The 17,702-nt window shown below is 41.0% G+C and overlaps 1 protein-coding gene across 1 annotated transcript in view; it reads right to left on the reverse strand.

Moving 5' to 3' along the window:
• The window catches only part of LOC132148870 (glutamate receptor ionotropic, NMDA 2C-like), a 75,621-nt gene that overhangs the window by 9,110 nt on the left and 48,809 nt on the right, over positions 1-17,702 (reverse strand). The window contains exons 6-7 of the mRNA XM_059557622.1: positions 1,190-1,358; positions 43-196 (exon numbers count right to left, since the gene is read on the reverse strand). Of these exons, the coding sequence (XP_059413605.1) occupies positions 43-196; positions 1,190-1,358 (323 nt within the window). The remainder of the gene's footprint in view (positions 1-42; positions 197-1,189; positions 1,359-17,702) is intronic.

A 17,702-nucleotide genomic window follows, 5' to 3' on the forward strand; every position in this document is an offset into this window, starting at 1 on the left:
TAAAAACATAATCAGCTGTGCTGGTTTTTTTATATTTCTTACCCAGGAAGGCTGACGGAGACACAGTTCCATTGCTCCTCGCCACCATCACACTGATGCCAGTCTCCACAAACGGCACAGAGAAGTCAATGATTTCAGAGCGCTCCTCATTTATGGTCAGAGAGCCAATGGCCATGTCCGCTCGCTTATAAAACACCTGAGAAGATAGATGCAAATATATATACTGTATATATACTGAGTTTAAGTTCTGACTTCATGTTTAATTGAATGTTTCACTTGCTGTTTTTAATTCATTGTAAAATTGCAGTTTTTTACCATGTATATATATTTTTTTGTTTATCCAAAAGAGGTTAATTAAAAAATGTCTACACATCTACAGCAGAAAGTCAGTCATGTGGGTTTGGAATGATTACAGAATTGTATTTTTGGGTGAATTGTGGATTTAATAACCATAAGCATGTTTTTTTGTGACTGTGCTAGTCCTGTTATCACTATGGGAGTGAGTGTGTGTGTGTTTGTGTGTGTGTTTTACAATCCAGGCTCTCTGTCTCTAGTTAACCCACGTCATCCATAATGCCTGAATGAGCACAATAGTTTTATTGCATCCCAGAAAAAAAAAAATAAATAAATAAATGCAGGACAAAGCAAAAGCACACATCACAGTCTGAAACTCTTTAGATGCCACCGTGCATCAAACCTCGACTTGCTTGATGGAGATGTTTATTTACAAGTTTGTTTGTGTCATTTCAATGCCAGTCACGTCCGCCGGAATGAACAAGCTTTTAGAGCAAATTCTGGAGTCAACCGTGTCTCTCTCTTATAGATTTAGGTTTTGTTTTCTTGTTAAGCTTGACATCAAAGACGCTAAATAAGTTATAGAACTAGTTTGCATTAGAATCTGCAAAGGACATTTAAAGCATTTGCAAACCATTTTACTTACTATATGTACAATGTAGTATTTTATTTAACAAAATGGCACTTGATTTTATCCATCAAGAATTGATAGGATGGTGAAAAATGGAATTGAAATGACTAGTTGTTGGAGGAGAGGAGTTGAAAATGAGAGGACGTGGGAATATTGGCATTGAAGTAAGATTATGCAGAAGACCATTGAATCCTTTAAAATAAGACCAGCCATGTGTATTATGAAAGTAAATTGAGTGAATTTAGTTTCATGAATTTTTCTCACCTCTCCAATCATACCATTCCAGATCCCTCGTACCAGCTTGCCATGTTTGCCGTTGGTGACCAGGTAGAGGTCGTAGGAGAACTTGATGTTGCGAGATAGCTTTTTCAGGATGTCTATGCAGAAGCCTTTGCAGCATAGTTTGGTGTAAGGCTCAGTGTGTCCGACTATCCTGTGGGAACACAACGGGAACTTTATCAAGTTTGAAAAAAAAAACCCGAAACTGTACAAAAAGAAAAAAATCTGTTAAACGTTTTCTCTTCGCATTTAGACGTCATTAACATCGAACTGTAATTTTCAATGGCAGTATTCACAAGAATTTTTGAAATCCAAACCTACAAGGACCAGTGATGTATAAGATATTTGTGCTTTACTTAAGTATATATACTTCTGTTGACTTCTACTTTTACTGTACTGCATATTAAAGAGAAAATTGATTGTTTTACTTTTATTATATTTGCAACTAAAAGAATCCGACACAATCTCTCCTGATCAGTCATAGCAGTATTCGATTTGCAAATTATTTTTTAATCGGATTACTTCCTTTAAATATGTCAATGAGGTGTAAATGATCCGTTTCACAAATCACAAATCTGAATCTAAATCTCAAGAAGCACAAGCACACCGAAACAGATCTCAATGAATCGCCACAAAATTGTAAGTCTGATTTCTTTGAAAAGTAACACACCATCTCCCCACCACAAAATGAATCGATGAAACACGCACCACCAATAATGGATGAATGGAATTTCTTTTTTGGCTGGTGTGGCCTAGTGGTTAAATATCAAAAAGGCTGAAGGTTTCAATTCAACAAGAGGTGTTTTATAGGCCATGAACCATCATTCAAGTTACTCCAGGGAGACTGACCCTGTAATTCTTATTGTTGAGCCCTGCAAAGATTTACATACTTTTTGAACAAGAACATGAGCTGTAAAAGGCAATTTCACAATGTAAGTGAACATGGTTCAGTCTGAATGCTTTTAAAATATCTCTGAATGTTAAGACTAATCCCAGACATGGTTGTTTAGTCTTTAGATGCAGCTTGTAGTACGCGAGAAGTTTTAAATAGGTCAGACAATATACAAGAACAATGTCTTGTATATAATCTATTTGCTTCCGTCATTAGTTACTCAGACTTGTTTTGTAATTATGTTCAGTGCCAATCCATTTGCCACCATCAACAAATAAATACAAAAAGGGCCATTTCTGTGCAGATATCTGAAATGAAAAACCTTTCAGTGGTGGCTGTGCCTCATTAACATTACATTGCTTCCTCAGTCTTGGCCTGTTTCCTCGATTATGAATGTCGAGTCGAAACTTACATCCAATCATGAGTGATTAACGACAGCTCCAATAAATCCATTCACATGGTTTAACGGCAGTGACGAAGGCTATTTGTGCTTTTCTACGGCAAGACAGGGAATAACACTGCATTCTGAATGTGTAACAAGGAGCCTTTATGGTTATAGTCTCTAAATAGCATCAATGTACACATGAAAACGCAAGAAAGTGTCCTCTGGGAGAACCTAAAAATGGCAAGTAACTAAACAAGGGAAGATTACAGGAGCACTGATGATGAGACATGGTGAGAGGACGTGTGATGTCAGCAATGAGTGGGTGGATGGGTAGTGGCCATCACGACAGGTCCTTGTGTTTCGTCGCAGCTGTGGCAGATGGAAGGACACAAATCCAACTAAAATTAAACACAAACAAATAAAGATGGAAGAGAAACGGCGTGTGGGATCACTAGGCTGAGCTCACATCAGATAAGAGCTGTTACTGTACAGAGACTGTACACACTGCCATCAGGATAAAACTGGCGCTCAGATACTTTGTTCAATTAAGATTTATGTAATTTTTTTCTCAGTCCGAATGATCAAATCAGATTTCACATAATATTTACATATTTTTTTTAATACAATCGCATTAGATCAGGTGCTGCAACAAGAGGACTTCATTTACCTGCAGGCATAACAGTGATATACAATGTAAATAAAAAATAATACAATAAATTCAATAAATAAGAATAAAATTAAGTAAATAAATACAAATAGACAAATGAGTGTTGTACACACTAATAGTCACAGTTGGGTACATACCTCTGACAATATGCTACATACATGTAGCATGAACAGTTGAAAAAAAAAAGATTTTACCAGTAAAATACTGTAAAAATTCTACAGTAAAAACCTGTTAACTGGTTAACAGTAAGTTTACATACTATATTCGGTGAATAAATGTAATTACATTTAACATTTTACAGTAAAATACTATTAAAAATACATTTTTTGGAAGTCATTGTATAATTTTCAGTGAAAAACCATAAATTGACACTCCCAGAATTCCCTGAATGACACTTCATATTTGTTTTTTGTTTTTGTTTTTTTAAATAAGTTTTTTTCTCATCAGTTTTGTACATTATGGTTTAACCTTATGTAACGATAAAACCTTCATATTCTTCCGGAAGAAGGAGGCGGGAACCGGCGGACAATCAAAAACATTTTAATAACAAAATAAACACAAAACAGCGCACCAGCCCCTCACGGACGACTGGTGCGCATAAAATAAAACCCAAAACACAACTAAAAGCCCAGGCCTGGTCCTCTCTCGTCCTTCACTGTCGTCGCTCCAGTTTTATATCCTTCCATCTCCTCCATGGGCCTCGAGACCGGTGGGACGAACAGGTGCAGTTCATCTCCAATCACTCCCCCGGCCTCGCTCCCATGTCCCTCGGCCCCGCCCCACTCGTCACATACCCCCATCGCCCCTCGCAGGCCGGGGGGTACTCCCGAGACTGCGCTCTACTCCCCCCCCCCCCTCCCTCCGGGGGGGGCCGCTCACGGGGACCTGCGGGAACCTGGGGGTAGGACAGGCGAGGCGAGAGAAAAGGAGATGGAAGGAGGAGCGACAGAGACGAGAGAGGGGAGAGAGGAAAAAAAAAAAAATAAAATTCCGGTTCCCAGACGCACCGCTGCTCGGCCCTCCACCAGCTGGGTGATCTCCTCCGCGGTGCCTGGCGGTGGCACTGGACGGCCCTCGGCGGACGGCACGACACTCCTCCGCCGCCCGGTGGATGGCGACGGCTCCTCCGGTTTTGGGCAGCCGGCAGGAGTCCCCCGTTCCCTGCTCCTCCGGATACCTTCACGGAGGCAGCAGGCTCCGGCCCCCTGGCGAACGGCGCCGACTCCTCCGCTCCCTCACGGACGGCAGCCGTCCCTCCCTATCGTGGGCGGTCGGCAGCGAGCTCGCCCGTCCCCGGCAACTCGCTCCAGTCCACCGCCTTGAGCGTCCATGGCGGCATCCTCCTCGCCTGCTCGATGGCACCGCGGATTCACCACAGCCGCGAGGGATCTTCAGCAGCGCGTCCCTCCTTCTCCCGGGCTTCGGCACCACTGTCACGATAAAACCTTCATATTCTTCCGGAAGAAGGAGGCGGGAACCGGCGGACAATCAAAAACATTTTAATAACAAAATAAACACAAAACAGCGCACCAGCCCCTCACGGACGACTGGTGCGCATAAAGTAAAACCCAAAACACAACTAAAAGCCCAGGCCTGGTCCTCTCTCGTCCTTCACTGTCGTCGCTCCAGTTTTATATCCTTCCATCTCCTCCATGGGCCTCGAGACCGGTGGGACGAACAGGTGCAGTTCATCTCCAATCACTCCCCCGGCCTCGCTCCCATGTCCCTCGGCCCCGCCCCACTCGTCACACCTTACATCTGAAGTTGTTAAATTAATGTTTATTGCATCATTTCAGTATCGTGTGTCACCATGATGGGGTTTAGTGATTGTGTGAATGACACTGTGCACATTCTATATATAAGTATTGGCCTCCTCAGCTCATAGAAAAGCTGTTTGTGATGAGCTTTGGTTCATCATGTGACTTTCTCATCGCCACCCATTTTTGGTGGTTATCAGTGCATTAAAATGGTTTAAAACAGATATTAACACTTCAGTATGTTGGTTTATTAACATTAAACCAGTTAATGAAATATGGTATGTGAATTTAAGTCTGTAAAACCTAAAATGTTGCTACCATATTTTTTACGGTGAACTTCTGGCAATCACAGTACGGTATTTTACTGTAAATGTCACAGATTTTTTTTACAGTGTAGATTGTATAATTTCAAGATTAAAAGCAAGAACAGAATGGTCTGATTTAAGATTTTGGAAAATATACCACGTAAGACACCTGCACAAAACAAAAACAGCAGACGGACTAAAACACTTCTGTGAAAGTGCATCGCAAGTCACGTTATGCACTATTTTATGACATTTTTATTAGTAAAAATAGTGTCAGTAGAATGTTCACACTGAAAATTCCAAAAAGAAAAAGTGCACTTTAAACACCCAGATGATGCATTTAAATAACCGAAAAAAAAATATGTATGGAATGTTGGACACTTGACTGAACTGTCGCAGATTTAATTACGTATCGAAGGGGGAGGGGCTATCAGGCTCCGATTATGAATGACAAAATAACTTTATATAATTCATACACTACAGGGTTGAGTACATAGTTCATATATGAGTGCATAGTGTATGAGTACATAGTGTATAGTACGTAATTTGGGACGCAGCTTACTTTAATATGCAGGTAAGAGGAATAGAAAATGACATCGAAACATTTCTGAACATTCAGCTCTTCTCAGTGATACAATAAAAACATGCTTAATTTCCGTAAGCAATGTTTTTATAATGAGATGTAATGTCATTTAAACAACATATTTTCTCGTAATAATGAGATGTTATGTCGTTAAGACACATTCAAAAATCAATGACAGTATTCATAGCACGGGATAGTTGTCATTTATTGATGTACAGTTAATCAGATACTTTATCAAAACATTTTATCCAGTCTACAAACATTGTGTATGAAAGTGCTGTATTTCGATGATTATTTCATTATTTAAAGGGGTGTGTGCAAGTCTACAATCTGCAAAATGGCAGCTGAGTGTATTTATAAATCAAATATTATTTGTATCGCTATTACAAGCAACAGCAGAATTGTTTTTAGAAAATAGTGTTTCATGGGGGGAAAAAAAACCATCCCCACAAAAAAAAAAAAAAACTGTACAATATTATTGTCACGGCTTACGCTGCTGGAAGGAACACGGAACCGAAGGATAAACGAAACAAGGCTTTATTATCCAACATAGGCATTATCCAAACATGGATCACAGAGTAAGACACAGGTAAGTAGCAAGTAACTGGTAACTGGTGGCAAGTAACAAGTAGACCCGACAAAACAGAACTGAAAGGACAAGGCTTTTATACAAGGGATAATGGGGAAACACAGGTGGATGGAATCACTAAATTAACCGGGAAATAGAAAACATGGAGAAATGAATAGACACACCTGGGAACTAATCAAACCACACATGGAAGACAGAAACTGGAACACAGGGGCAAAAACACACAAAATGAGTCCAGGTATGTGACAGTACTCCCCCCTCCCGGTAGGTGCGTCCTCGCACCGTAGAAACAACAAAGGGAGGCGTGGGTGGGAACTTGGGAGGAGGTTCCGGTGGAGGACAGCCTCCCAGGAGGGGGCCAGCAGACAGGGACCACAGAGGAAGGAGCCAGGGAGGAGACGACGGAGGGAGGAGCCAGGGAGGAGACAGGAGGGATCTGAAGCAGGAGGCACCCAGCAGGACCCAGGCCACAGTCTTAACGGCCCAAGGTGGGGCCGACGGTGGAAGGAGCCATGGAGGAGGAATGGTCGCCGACTCCAGGGACTCGACCCACGGCAACGGAGCAAGTGGAGGAGGAGCCCGAGGCGGAATCGGAGAGCCAAAGAGCCAGGGTGACGGGGAGGAGCCGGAGGTCCTAGGCGGAACTGATGGCTCTGGTGACTGACACTGCGATGTGGATCCGGAAGGCTGCGGTGAGGCCAGAGTGACCGAGGACTGAGGTGTAGCCGAGGGGATGAAGGAGCCTGACGGAGCCGGAGGGACAGAGGGATGAGGCGAAGCCAGAGGAGTGGAGTCCCGAGGCATAGGATGGACGACGTCAGACCAAGGCGGAGCCGGAGGGACGAGGGAGCCAGGCAGAGCATGTGGACTGCCGGGCCACGGCGGAGAGGAAGGAGCTAGGAGCCATGGTGGAGCCGACGGGTCAACGGGCCGAGGCGGAGTCCAGGCCTCAGAGGCTGGAGACGGAGGTGAGGGAGACGCCGACCAAGGCGGCGCTGGAGGATGGCGGTCCCGCTGAGCTCGCACCACAATGATGGTAGGCTGAGGGCGAGCACAGGGGCAGCCAGACGACAGCGGAGGAGGAGGCAGGAGTGGGAATTTCAGAGGAGCAGGCACTGGAGTGAGTTCTGGGGCTGGAGCCCTTCCTGGGCTTAACTGGAGTTCAGGAGCCCGTCCTGGGTTTAACTTGGGGTCAGGAGCCCGTCCTGGGCTTTACTGGGGATCAGGAGCCCGTCCTGGGCTTAACGGGGGATCAGGAGCCTGTCCTGGGCTTAACGGGGGATCAGGAGCCCGTCCTGGGCTTAACGGGGGATCAGGAGCCCGTCCTGGGCTTAACGGGGGATCAGGAGCCCGTCCTGGGCTTAACGGAGGATCAGGCATCGGTGAATTGAAAACCCCCTCATTTTGACCCATTTGGCGCTCCACATTTTGCTCCCTCGTGGTGGGCAGTGTCGCCGGCTCTCGCACCTGGTCTGACGGGTTGCTCTCTGGCTCTCCGTCATCGGTGGGCTCGGGCTTATGCCCCGTACCGTGGGGAGATTGTAGGCTGGGCTCTGGGTCCAGAGTGGACCTGGCGAGATCCTCCATTGGGCAGACCATGAGAGGTGACCCATTTCTCACCAGATTCCACTCTACAAACGCGGCGAAGTCCTCCCGAGAACCATTTTTGTTCGACAACGCTCTGCACTTGGAGTTCAGGCTGGCGTGATAGAAGCAACAGAGCGCGCTGTCCGGGTAACTGGTGGCATTAGCTAGCAGTAAAAACCGTCTGGTATGGTCCTCGAGAGAAAGTTCCTCCTGCTTCAGCAGGAGAAGGAGGAATTCGGGGCGATAGAGGGGATCCATGACACACTACGGAAAGAAAAAACTGTGGAAAAAAACGGAAAAAAAAACGGAGGGGAAAACACGCAGTTTTATACTTTTTGGGTCGGGTCTTCTGTCACGGCTTACGCTGCTGGAAGGAACACGGAACCGAAGGATAAACGAAACAAGGCTTTATTATCCAACATAGGCATTATCCAAACATGGATCACAGAGGAAGACACAGGTAAGTAACAAGTAACAAGTAGACCCGACAAAACAGAACTGAAAGGACAAGGCTTTTATACAAGGGATAATGGGGAAACACAGGTGGATGGAATCACTAAATTAACCGGGAAATAGAACACACGGAGAAATGAATAGACACACCTGGGAACTAATCAAACCACACACGGAAGACAGAAACTGGAACACAGGGGCAAAAACACACAAAATGAGTCCAGGTATGTGACAATTATTGGTTGACATTAAAGTTATTCCAGGATCAACCTGATGTTGATACTACAATAAATTCTATGTGCAGGTGCTCTGATATGTGGTGCTCATGAGAGCAATGCATAGTTTGAGTCGGACACCTACATTTCCCAATCCCATCCCCTTCCTGTCCTCTCTAAAAAGCAGAAAGTAATTACAGAAATCAATATTAAGTGCAGATTCTTGCTGTTGTAGTGAGGAAGAGCATCAGTTTCAGGGAGTGGGTTAATGCATTAACAAAGTAGTAGAAATGTCCATCCAGTTCACATTAGTGAGACTTGTGGCAGAACAGCCATCCAAAACACTTTCACTGCTACATCAATAGGTTCACTTACTCAGAGAAATGCAATCGATACGCTTAAAATGTTTCCCGAGCATTTGTGATTTGAGCTAAAATGTGAGATTTTAGGAGCATTATTTTGGTTCAGCTTTCTACACTAGAGCATTATTTGTTTTCAGAGCTCCAGTTCATTTCACAATGCCTAAGGAGAAATAAAGAGTACAGCCTTCAGCCAACGAGAATTACAACCCTGGAAAACAATAGCAGGCCTCCATATTGGTTTAACATGGACTGCAGGCAATAAAGCAAGAATGAACGCTCCTGTGTGTGTTTCGGTGTGTGTGCGTTTTTGTAAAATAAGCAGTTTTAACACATTTCTTGGATTAACACATTTCTTGAAGAAAATTTAGGTGATTGCAAAGGCATTGCTAGTTGGTTGCTAGACTGTTCTGGTTGCTAGGTTTTATGTTTCAGCTGTTGCACCTCATGTGCACACTATATATTCAATGCAAACAGCACAGCCTGTTCATTATCAAAATAAAATACAGTCACCCAAACATATAAAAAGTTACACTAGTCAATTTAAATAGTCTGTTTTACAATCCGTTCCATTCAGTGTAAGCACAGGACCACGGTGGCACATTTGAACATGCGTGAAGTACAAAGCCTAGTTTAGCTTTGGTTCAAATACACTGTGAATATGGAAACATTTGGATCTGTGGTGAATGAAAGAGGTCGGCTACGTGTACCCAACTATACTTTTAGTTTTGCTTTAAATTAATCAGCCTGTATTATTACTGCATGAAAAGAGGTTAATATGGACCAGTAAACTCCTGTACACACAACAGATTTTCGGACCAATCCGGGAGAATAACGGACCAGACACAGGAATTACCACGGGTCCGTATACTGCCGGATATGTACCTATTCGTATGTTTGTTACTGAGGTATTCTTCAGTGCAACATCCATTTGTTGCCATGGTTAGTAGTCCCCAGATAACCTTTCTTTTTCAGGGGACATTCACACATTTGTGCCACTGTGCCCTCCCCTTTTTGGTCATTTGTATTAAATTGGATTGGTTGATTTGAAACTAAACCCACCCCTAAACCAGAGAGCTATTGGGCCACCGAGCAGACTAACCTCAAAAGTCATTTCATAGGCTTATAGCCTATCTAAGAAGTTACATTGTGTCAATTTCTGAACCATGATTGTTTCAGCTGGGCATTTCTGGAGTGAAACTATTAAAACTTTTCCTCATAGCCTCATCATAAGGCTTGCAGGATACCTAAAAGACATAAAATATGTTTAGTAAAGGAAGATATTTAATTGGATAGGTGAATCAATACACAAATGGATAATAAAACATTGCAACAACCTTCTGAACTTTTGTTACCCTTTATAATCTCTGAAGATGAGTTGACCCGGTCTTGAGTATAGGATACTGTAGAAGAGAGGAAACATTATTTGAGAAAAATTACAGCATAAATATAGCTTTGACATTAAATATATTCGTTTTATACAATATAAATAATTAACCTTACCTGGTTTGTGCATGATGTTGAAGTGGATTCTTTCCCGAGCTGTGCAAGTTTGCAAATGTTTTAGTCTTTAGCCGTTGGTGTCATCAAGAAGTGTGACTTGAGATCAGGTCAAACACAAAAGTCTTTGTAACAGGGGGTGGGGTGTGCGTTTGTGGTGGTTTGAGGGGATCATTTATAAAGAGTTAGATATATGGGAAAACCAGGGCTATTTGACACACTTCTTACATAAAATATTTATCAGGGGAGATATCTTATGAAAGTATTGTTTGTCTATATGCAGTTTATAATTATATATATTGGTAGTTTTGACTAAACATAACTATTGGCCAGTTCCACTGTTGCCCAGGGAAAGATACACATCATACCTCATAACACACGCTGACTCTTTGGGGTGCATTAATCACTACTGGTAGAGATAATGCTAGAGAAACCACTTCTCCCGATACACCAGTAAAGAACAGTCTTAATTTATGTGAAATAATATGGAAAGAAGAATGAAACTGAGGAGAAAGAATGCCTTTAAATTATAAAACATACATAGATATGTTCTCTAATAGCTCTGTTGAAAATAATAAGGCTAGTTATATTTGAGTTCAATTAAATTAATACTATTTTGAGGCTGATTTGTGAAACTTCCCTTGCTCACCCCCTCCCTCCACCTGAGAACACAGTAAGCGCTTTAACTGCTGGTCATTAACATATGAGCCACCAGTCCTCACGACCAGCAATGTTTCAGCTGTATATGTCCATTGGAACTTCATGGATATTCTTGAATAGATTGTAATAGATTCTTGAATGAATGCTTGGAGCTGTCGGATGAGGCATCTACGTATACATTTTCTAAGTGGTTTCCAGGAGGTTCTGGTTGGTTCCTTCAGTGCTGGCAGGAGGTTGCAATGGTTTTTTTCGTGATCTCTAGGGTGTTTTGAATGGCTGCTAGAGCATTGCTATGTGGTTGCTAGGTGTTCTGGGTAAATTTTAGTATCTCTGAATGGTTGGCAGGAGGTTGCAGTGGTTTTCTTGGTGGTCTCTAGGGTGTTCTGAATGGTTGCTAGAGCATTGATAGGTGACTACTAGGTGTTCTGGGTAATTGTTAGTGTCTCTGAATGGTTGCTAATGTGTTGGCAGGAGGTTGTGGTGGTTTTCTGGGTGCAGGTGGTTGTAACAGATTTCTGGGTGGTTACTAGGGTGTTCTGAATGGTTGCCAGGCCACAGCAAGGTGGCTGGTAGGACTTACCAAATCAAGAGTCCCACCTTAAGTCTCTGTGTTATTCTGCTATAAGCACAGCTCAAGAAGCTAGATGGTTTGAGGTAACATTAATCTTTGTAGTGCAAACCAAAGTTTATGACTTTGTTCAAACACATGCCTTAGAAAGCAGTACAAATAAAGATGGAAAAAGCATGAATAAAGGAGAGAAAAAAAGAAAAGAGTGGAAGAGAGATGCAAAATACAGAGCGCGCTAATGACACTCTACGCTCTCTAACCTTTCCTGTAACCTCTTGACTAATGGTGTGTGGCATAAAGGAGATTAGAGGCAATGAGTCACACTAAACTCCCACCCACATGATAGCACAATCATCACTATAAACCACGACAACTATTTGTTTAGGGTGGGACACACCAAGCCGACTTCAAAGAACACCGACTGTGTTGTCGCCTCGTGTCGACAGCGTCGGACCAAAAAGCTGCGATGGAACACACCGAACAGACTACAGCCGACAGCAAACTAACACGTGCATTCTGCGCATGCCTGAGAGGAATGAGCTGTTCATATCAGCAGCTATTAATAGTATATATTCATCATTCAAAAGGAGAACCCAAAACAAAGATATACAAGATAAACGCAGATATACGAATTGTAAACAAAGCAGCGCTTGCTTACCATTTTGAATATCAGTAACGTTAATAACTTTAATCATTTTAAGCGGCTCATGTTGTTATGAAAACATTCCCGTATTAGAATGATTGGGAAAGATCACAACATTTAAACAGCCTTCTGTCTGTACCGCCTTTATTCACATGCTTGTTTATCACTTTCGTATGGTAGCCGAGACAGCTCAACACACTGCAACTTAAGAAGACACATGCAAATTGAAAAAACATCAGCAAATGAAGAAAACATCTTCATCAGTTTGACAACACAAGTGTTGCAAATCATCACAACACATGCATATAACGAAATGTGCTGCAAATCCTCACAACACATGCATATAACGAAACGCGCGGCAAATCCTCACAACACATGCATATAACGAAACGCGCTGCAAATGGTCACAACACATGCATATAATGAAACGCGCTGCAAATCCTCACAACACATGCATATAACGAAACGCGCTGCAAATCCTCACAACACATGCATATAACGAAACGCGCTGCAAATCCTCACAACACATGCATATAACGAAACGCGCTGCAAATCCTCACAACACATGCATATAACGAAACGCGCTGCAAATCCTCACAACACATGCATATAACGAAACGCGCTGCAAATCCTCACAACACATGCATATAACGAAACGCGCTGCAAATCCTCACAACACATGCATATAACGAAACGCGCTGCAAATCCTCACAACACATGCATATAACGAAACGCGCTGCAAATCCTCACAACACATGCATATAACGAAACGCGCTGCAAATCCTCACAACACATGCATATAACGAAACGCGCTGCAAATCCTCACAACACATGCATATAACGAAACGCGCTGCAAATCCTCACAACACATGCATATAACGAAACACGCTGCAAATCCTCACAACACATGCATATAACGAAACGCGCTGCAAATCCTCACAACACATGCATATAACGAAACGCGCTGCAAATCCTCACAACACATGCATATAACGAAACGCGCTGCAAATCCTCACAACACATGCATATAACGAAACGCGCTGCAAATCATCACAACACATGCATATAACGAAACACGCTGCAAATCATCACAACACATGCATATAACGAAACGCACTGCAAATCATCACAACACATGCATATAAAGAACACTGCAAATCCTCCCAACACATGCATTAACGAATGGAAATGTTTCAAGGAGACCTCAAAAAGTGTCGGACCCGACTTGGATTTGCTTATCGTGCAGTGGTTACTGGTCAGTGGAGTTGTTGGTGAACTGAAAGGTGAGGGGGTTTTTTTCATGGTGTTTTTTAAACCATGATTCCTTTATCTTTTTGATATTATTAGCCTAAATAAGCTGAATAATTACATGATTAAATTTAAAACGTTAAGATGGCTAACTTTAATATTCTCAACTAAATATAATTTCAAGGTTAATGAAAATAAATTTGCAATGCTTCATTAATTGTTTCTTAATGTGTATGTGCTGTGAGGATTTGCAGTGTTTCTTAATTTATATGTGTTGTGAAGTATTTGCAGCGTGTTTCGTTGTATGCATGTGTTGTGAAGGATTTGCAGCGCGTTTCGTTGTCCCACAGAGGAGATCGGAAGGATACAAAAGAGGAGCAACGACCAGGCCTGGGTTTTATTTTGTGTTTTAGTTTTGTTTGTACACGGCTGTTGCGCTGTTTTATGTTTATTTGATTATTAAAGTTTTGATTTGAATGTTCGCCGGTTCCTGCCTCCTTCTTACCATGATTATAGAGTTTGTATACCGTTACAGTAAGTATTACCCATCCATGTTAATTTGCTTTGTTTTGTTCATCTGTTTCCAGGAGCTCTTGTGGTTTGGCCTCAAAGTAATGAGTAGAACATCCTGAGGGAATGATTCTTAAATAACATGTTAATGGGCCAACCACAACACTGTGTGTGTGTTTGGAGAGGGGAGGCAGAGTGTGAGGGGTTTGAGACCCTCCGCTGAGTCCAGATCAGCTTTAATAAGCTCTGCTAATTACCACTCCGTTCTCATGAGGTTAGACAAAGTCCTGTGAGTTATCCAGCTATCCTCATCAAGAGCTGAACACAAGCAGTTCCCAGGTTGTGAAGGACCAAAAACAGACAACAGATTATAATGCTTTACAAGCATTACAAGCATAGCTGTCAATGAATAAAAAATAATTCAGAAAAAAAACTGAGACTAAGTCCAGAAGAACTGTGGCAACGTCTACAAGACACTTGAAGAAACCTACCAGCAAAGCTACAGTGCTGTGAAAAGTTTTAGGCACTTAAATTTAAAAATGCTGTTAATTGAGGATGCTTTCAAAAATAATTTCATAAACAGATTTTATTTATTTATTTAATTTTTGTCCCAGGTGCACTTGTGCATAGTTTTTCAGGTACTGAAGGTTTGTAGGAAGATTTCTTCAAGCATGTTGGAGATGTTGTCTCAGTTTTTTTAAATCTTTATTTTAGATAAACTAGATTGTTTTTTTGTTTTTGCTTGGAGGACAGCCACTACAGCCACAGCCAGACAGGGCGACTTGTACGAGGCTGTGAGAACTCGAGACCTGATGGCTCTTATTCAGCTCTATGCAGATGGATAATTTAATAATTATTTTATTCAATCAGTGGAGGAGCTTGCTCAAAATTTTTAAACAGTAATACTATCACAGGCTAATACAACAGATTTTTCTCAGTCATTTTATATTAAGGAAGTTGACCAAGAGAAAGTTGCTAAAATCATTAATAAATTAAATAATTCAAAGGCAAAGGATTTGTTTGGGATGGATATTGCCGTTATTAAAACACACAGCTCCACTCTGATTAAACCAATAACACATTTGATAAACCTATCAATTAGAGTTGGTAAATTTCCACAAACCTGGAAAACTGCAGTCATAACGCTAATTTTGAAGGCTGGTGCACCAGATAAAGTAAGCAATTATAGACCAATCTCTATTTTGCCAGTTCTCTCCAAGATTCTGGAAAAAATTGTTGTAGAACAACTGGTTGACCACCTTGAAAATAATTTACTTATTTATCGTAAACAATTTAAATTTAGACTAGGATATTCAACTGAAATGGCCAACTGCTACCTTTCTGAAAACATCAAGTCTTCATTAGATAAAGGTAAAGTAGTTGGATCAGTGTTCATAGATCTTAAACAGGCCTTTGATACTGTGAACCATGAAGTGCTTTTGAACAAACTAAGTACTTTTAATTTTTCTGAGCAAGCAACTGGCTGGTTTACATCCTATCTCGAGTCAAGAGAGCAGTGTGTAAAAATCAATGCAGAATATTCAACTACCCGACAATCTACAATTGGAATTCCACAAGGCTCGATTTTGGGGCCTCTGCTCTTCTGCTTATACATAACCGACTTACCATCATGTTGTAAAAAAGCAGAATGTCAGATGTATGCTGATGACACAATTATTTATATGTCAGCTAAAACCCCTTGTGTAGCAGCAGATATATTAACAAGCAAAATGGAGGGAGTGTCCCTATGGCTAAAGAACAATCACTTAACTCTGAATTTGAAAAAGACTGTGTCAATGTGTTTTTCAATGAGAAGGAAAGCAAAAGAAAATCTTATAATTAGAATAAATCAAGAGGAAATAGAGGAAGTCAATGATTTTAAATTCATAGGTGTATTTTGGACCCCGGACTTAAATTTGATAAACATGTCAAAAAACTATGCAAAAATGTAAAGACTAATTTGAACTGTTTTAGAATGATTAGACATTACACACCCCTCAAGGCAGCACAACTGTTTATGCATGCCATGGTATTTTCCCATCTTTCTTATTGTGTTACTGTATGGAGCCAGGCTTCACAGTCAACTGTCAAACCCATTATTTCACTATATAAACAAGCACTGAAAATAATGGACCAAAAACAAATGAAATGGCATCATTGTAAAATACTGAAAAAGGATAATTTGCTCAGTTATGATAGTTTTATTAAGTTCTCATTTATTACATTGATTTTTAAATGTGTGAATAATCTCGCACCATCTGTACTTTGTCAATATGTAACAAAAACAAACACTAATGGAATCACCACTAGGGGATCAGCAAATGCCAACTACAGGGTGGCACAGCGCAAAACCACTTTCGGTCAGTCATCATTTTCTGTAAAAGGGATACATTTTTGGAATGTCCTACCAACAGAAATAAAAACACTAACCAATCTGAAACCGTTTAATGAAAAGGTGAAACACTGGCTGAAACAAAACCAAATCTGTGATCACTGATTATGTCACTGTGCAGACACACTTATAAATGGACATATACATACGGATAGAGAGATAGATACACGCGCGCGCACACACACACATACACACACATACAGATATATGTATATATTGTTATGTTTTTGTTGTTTCTGGTGTTTGTTTCTGTTCTCTTGATAATGGTGATGTATGTAGCCTAACCAGGGACAAGGGTTGCAAATTAGCTTCAGCTAGAAACCCTATATGCAACACATCGGTTCAAGTTATTGTAACCTGTTACAATGTGTCTCTTTTGCATTGTCCCTGACAAATAAACAAATTAATAAATTATGATGAGAAAAGATCTCTGTGTGGATCACTAGCTGTTGTCAGACTCCTTCTGCACACAAAAATCTCACTGGATTATTACAGGTAATGGCAAAATGTTTTTAAATCTAAACTGAAATTTCCTACTGACACACCACAGAAAAAATAACTGCCTTTAAACCTGTTTTGTTGTTGTAGGTTTTTTTTGTACTATATCAATCTTTGCTAAAAAGGTGAGAGGGGGCAGAAAATATAAAGTAGCAAAAATAAATTTTTGTGGCAGATGAATAAAGCATAACTAAAATAGGTTTTAGAAGTCAATAATATTATACAGTAATATAATACAATATAATATAATTATCAGATTGCTCCAATAGCATGATATATTTTAAGTAAAATTAATAATTTTATGATTACTCACTCAAATTAATCAGACTTCCCAATGCTACATACTGAAAAACAAAAGTTAGTAACATTTGTACTTTTAATTATTCCCTAACTGTACTCCATGAAGAGTGTGGTTACTTTAACCTGGCCATAGAAGACCATTTGCTACACATTCCTGCTACCAGTGCCCCTTATTTGCTTCCTTTGTTTTTTCTTTATTATCCAGTGCTGTCAGAAGTTTACTGTGCTGTGTGGTTGGGTGATAATAAAAACTGCAGCTTAGCACTGGCGAGGTGCACACTTCTTTATATTATATATAAAGTATATACTGTATATGTAATAAATTAATGTTTATTCTGCAAGAATGCATTCATCAGTTTGACAACACGTGTTGCATGTTCAGTTTTT

This window comes from Carassius carassius, chromosome 9 (assembly GCF_963082965.1).
Source record: "Carassius carassius chromosome 9, fCarCar2.1, whole genome shotgun sequence".
Lineage (NCBI taxonomy): Eukaryota > Metazoa > Chordata > Actinopteri > Cypriniformes > Cyprinidae > Carassius > Carassius carassius.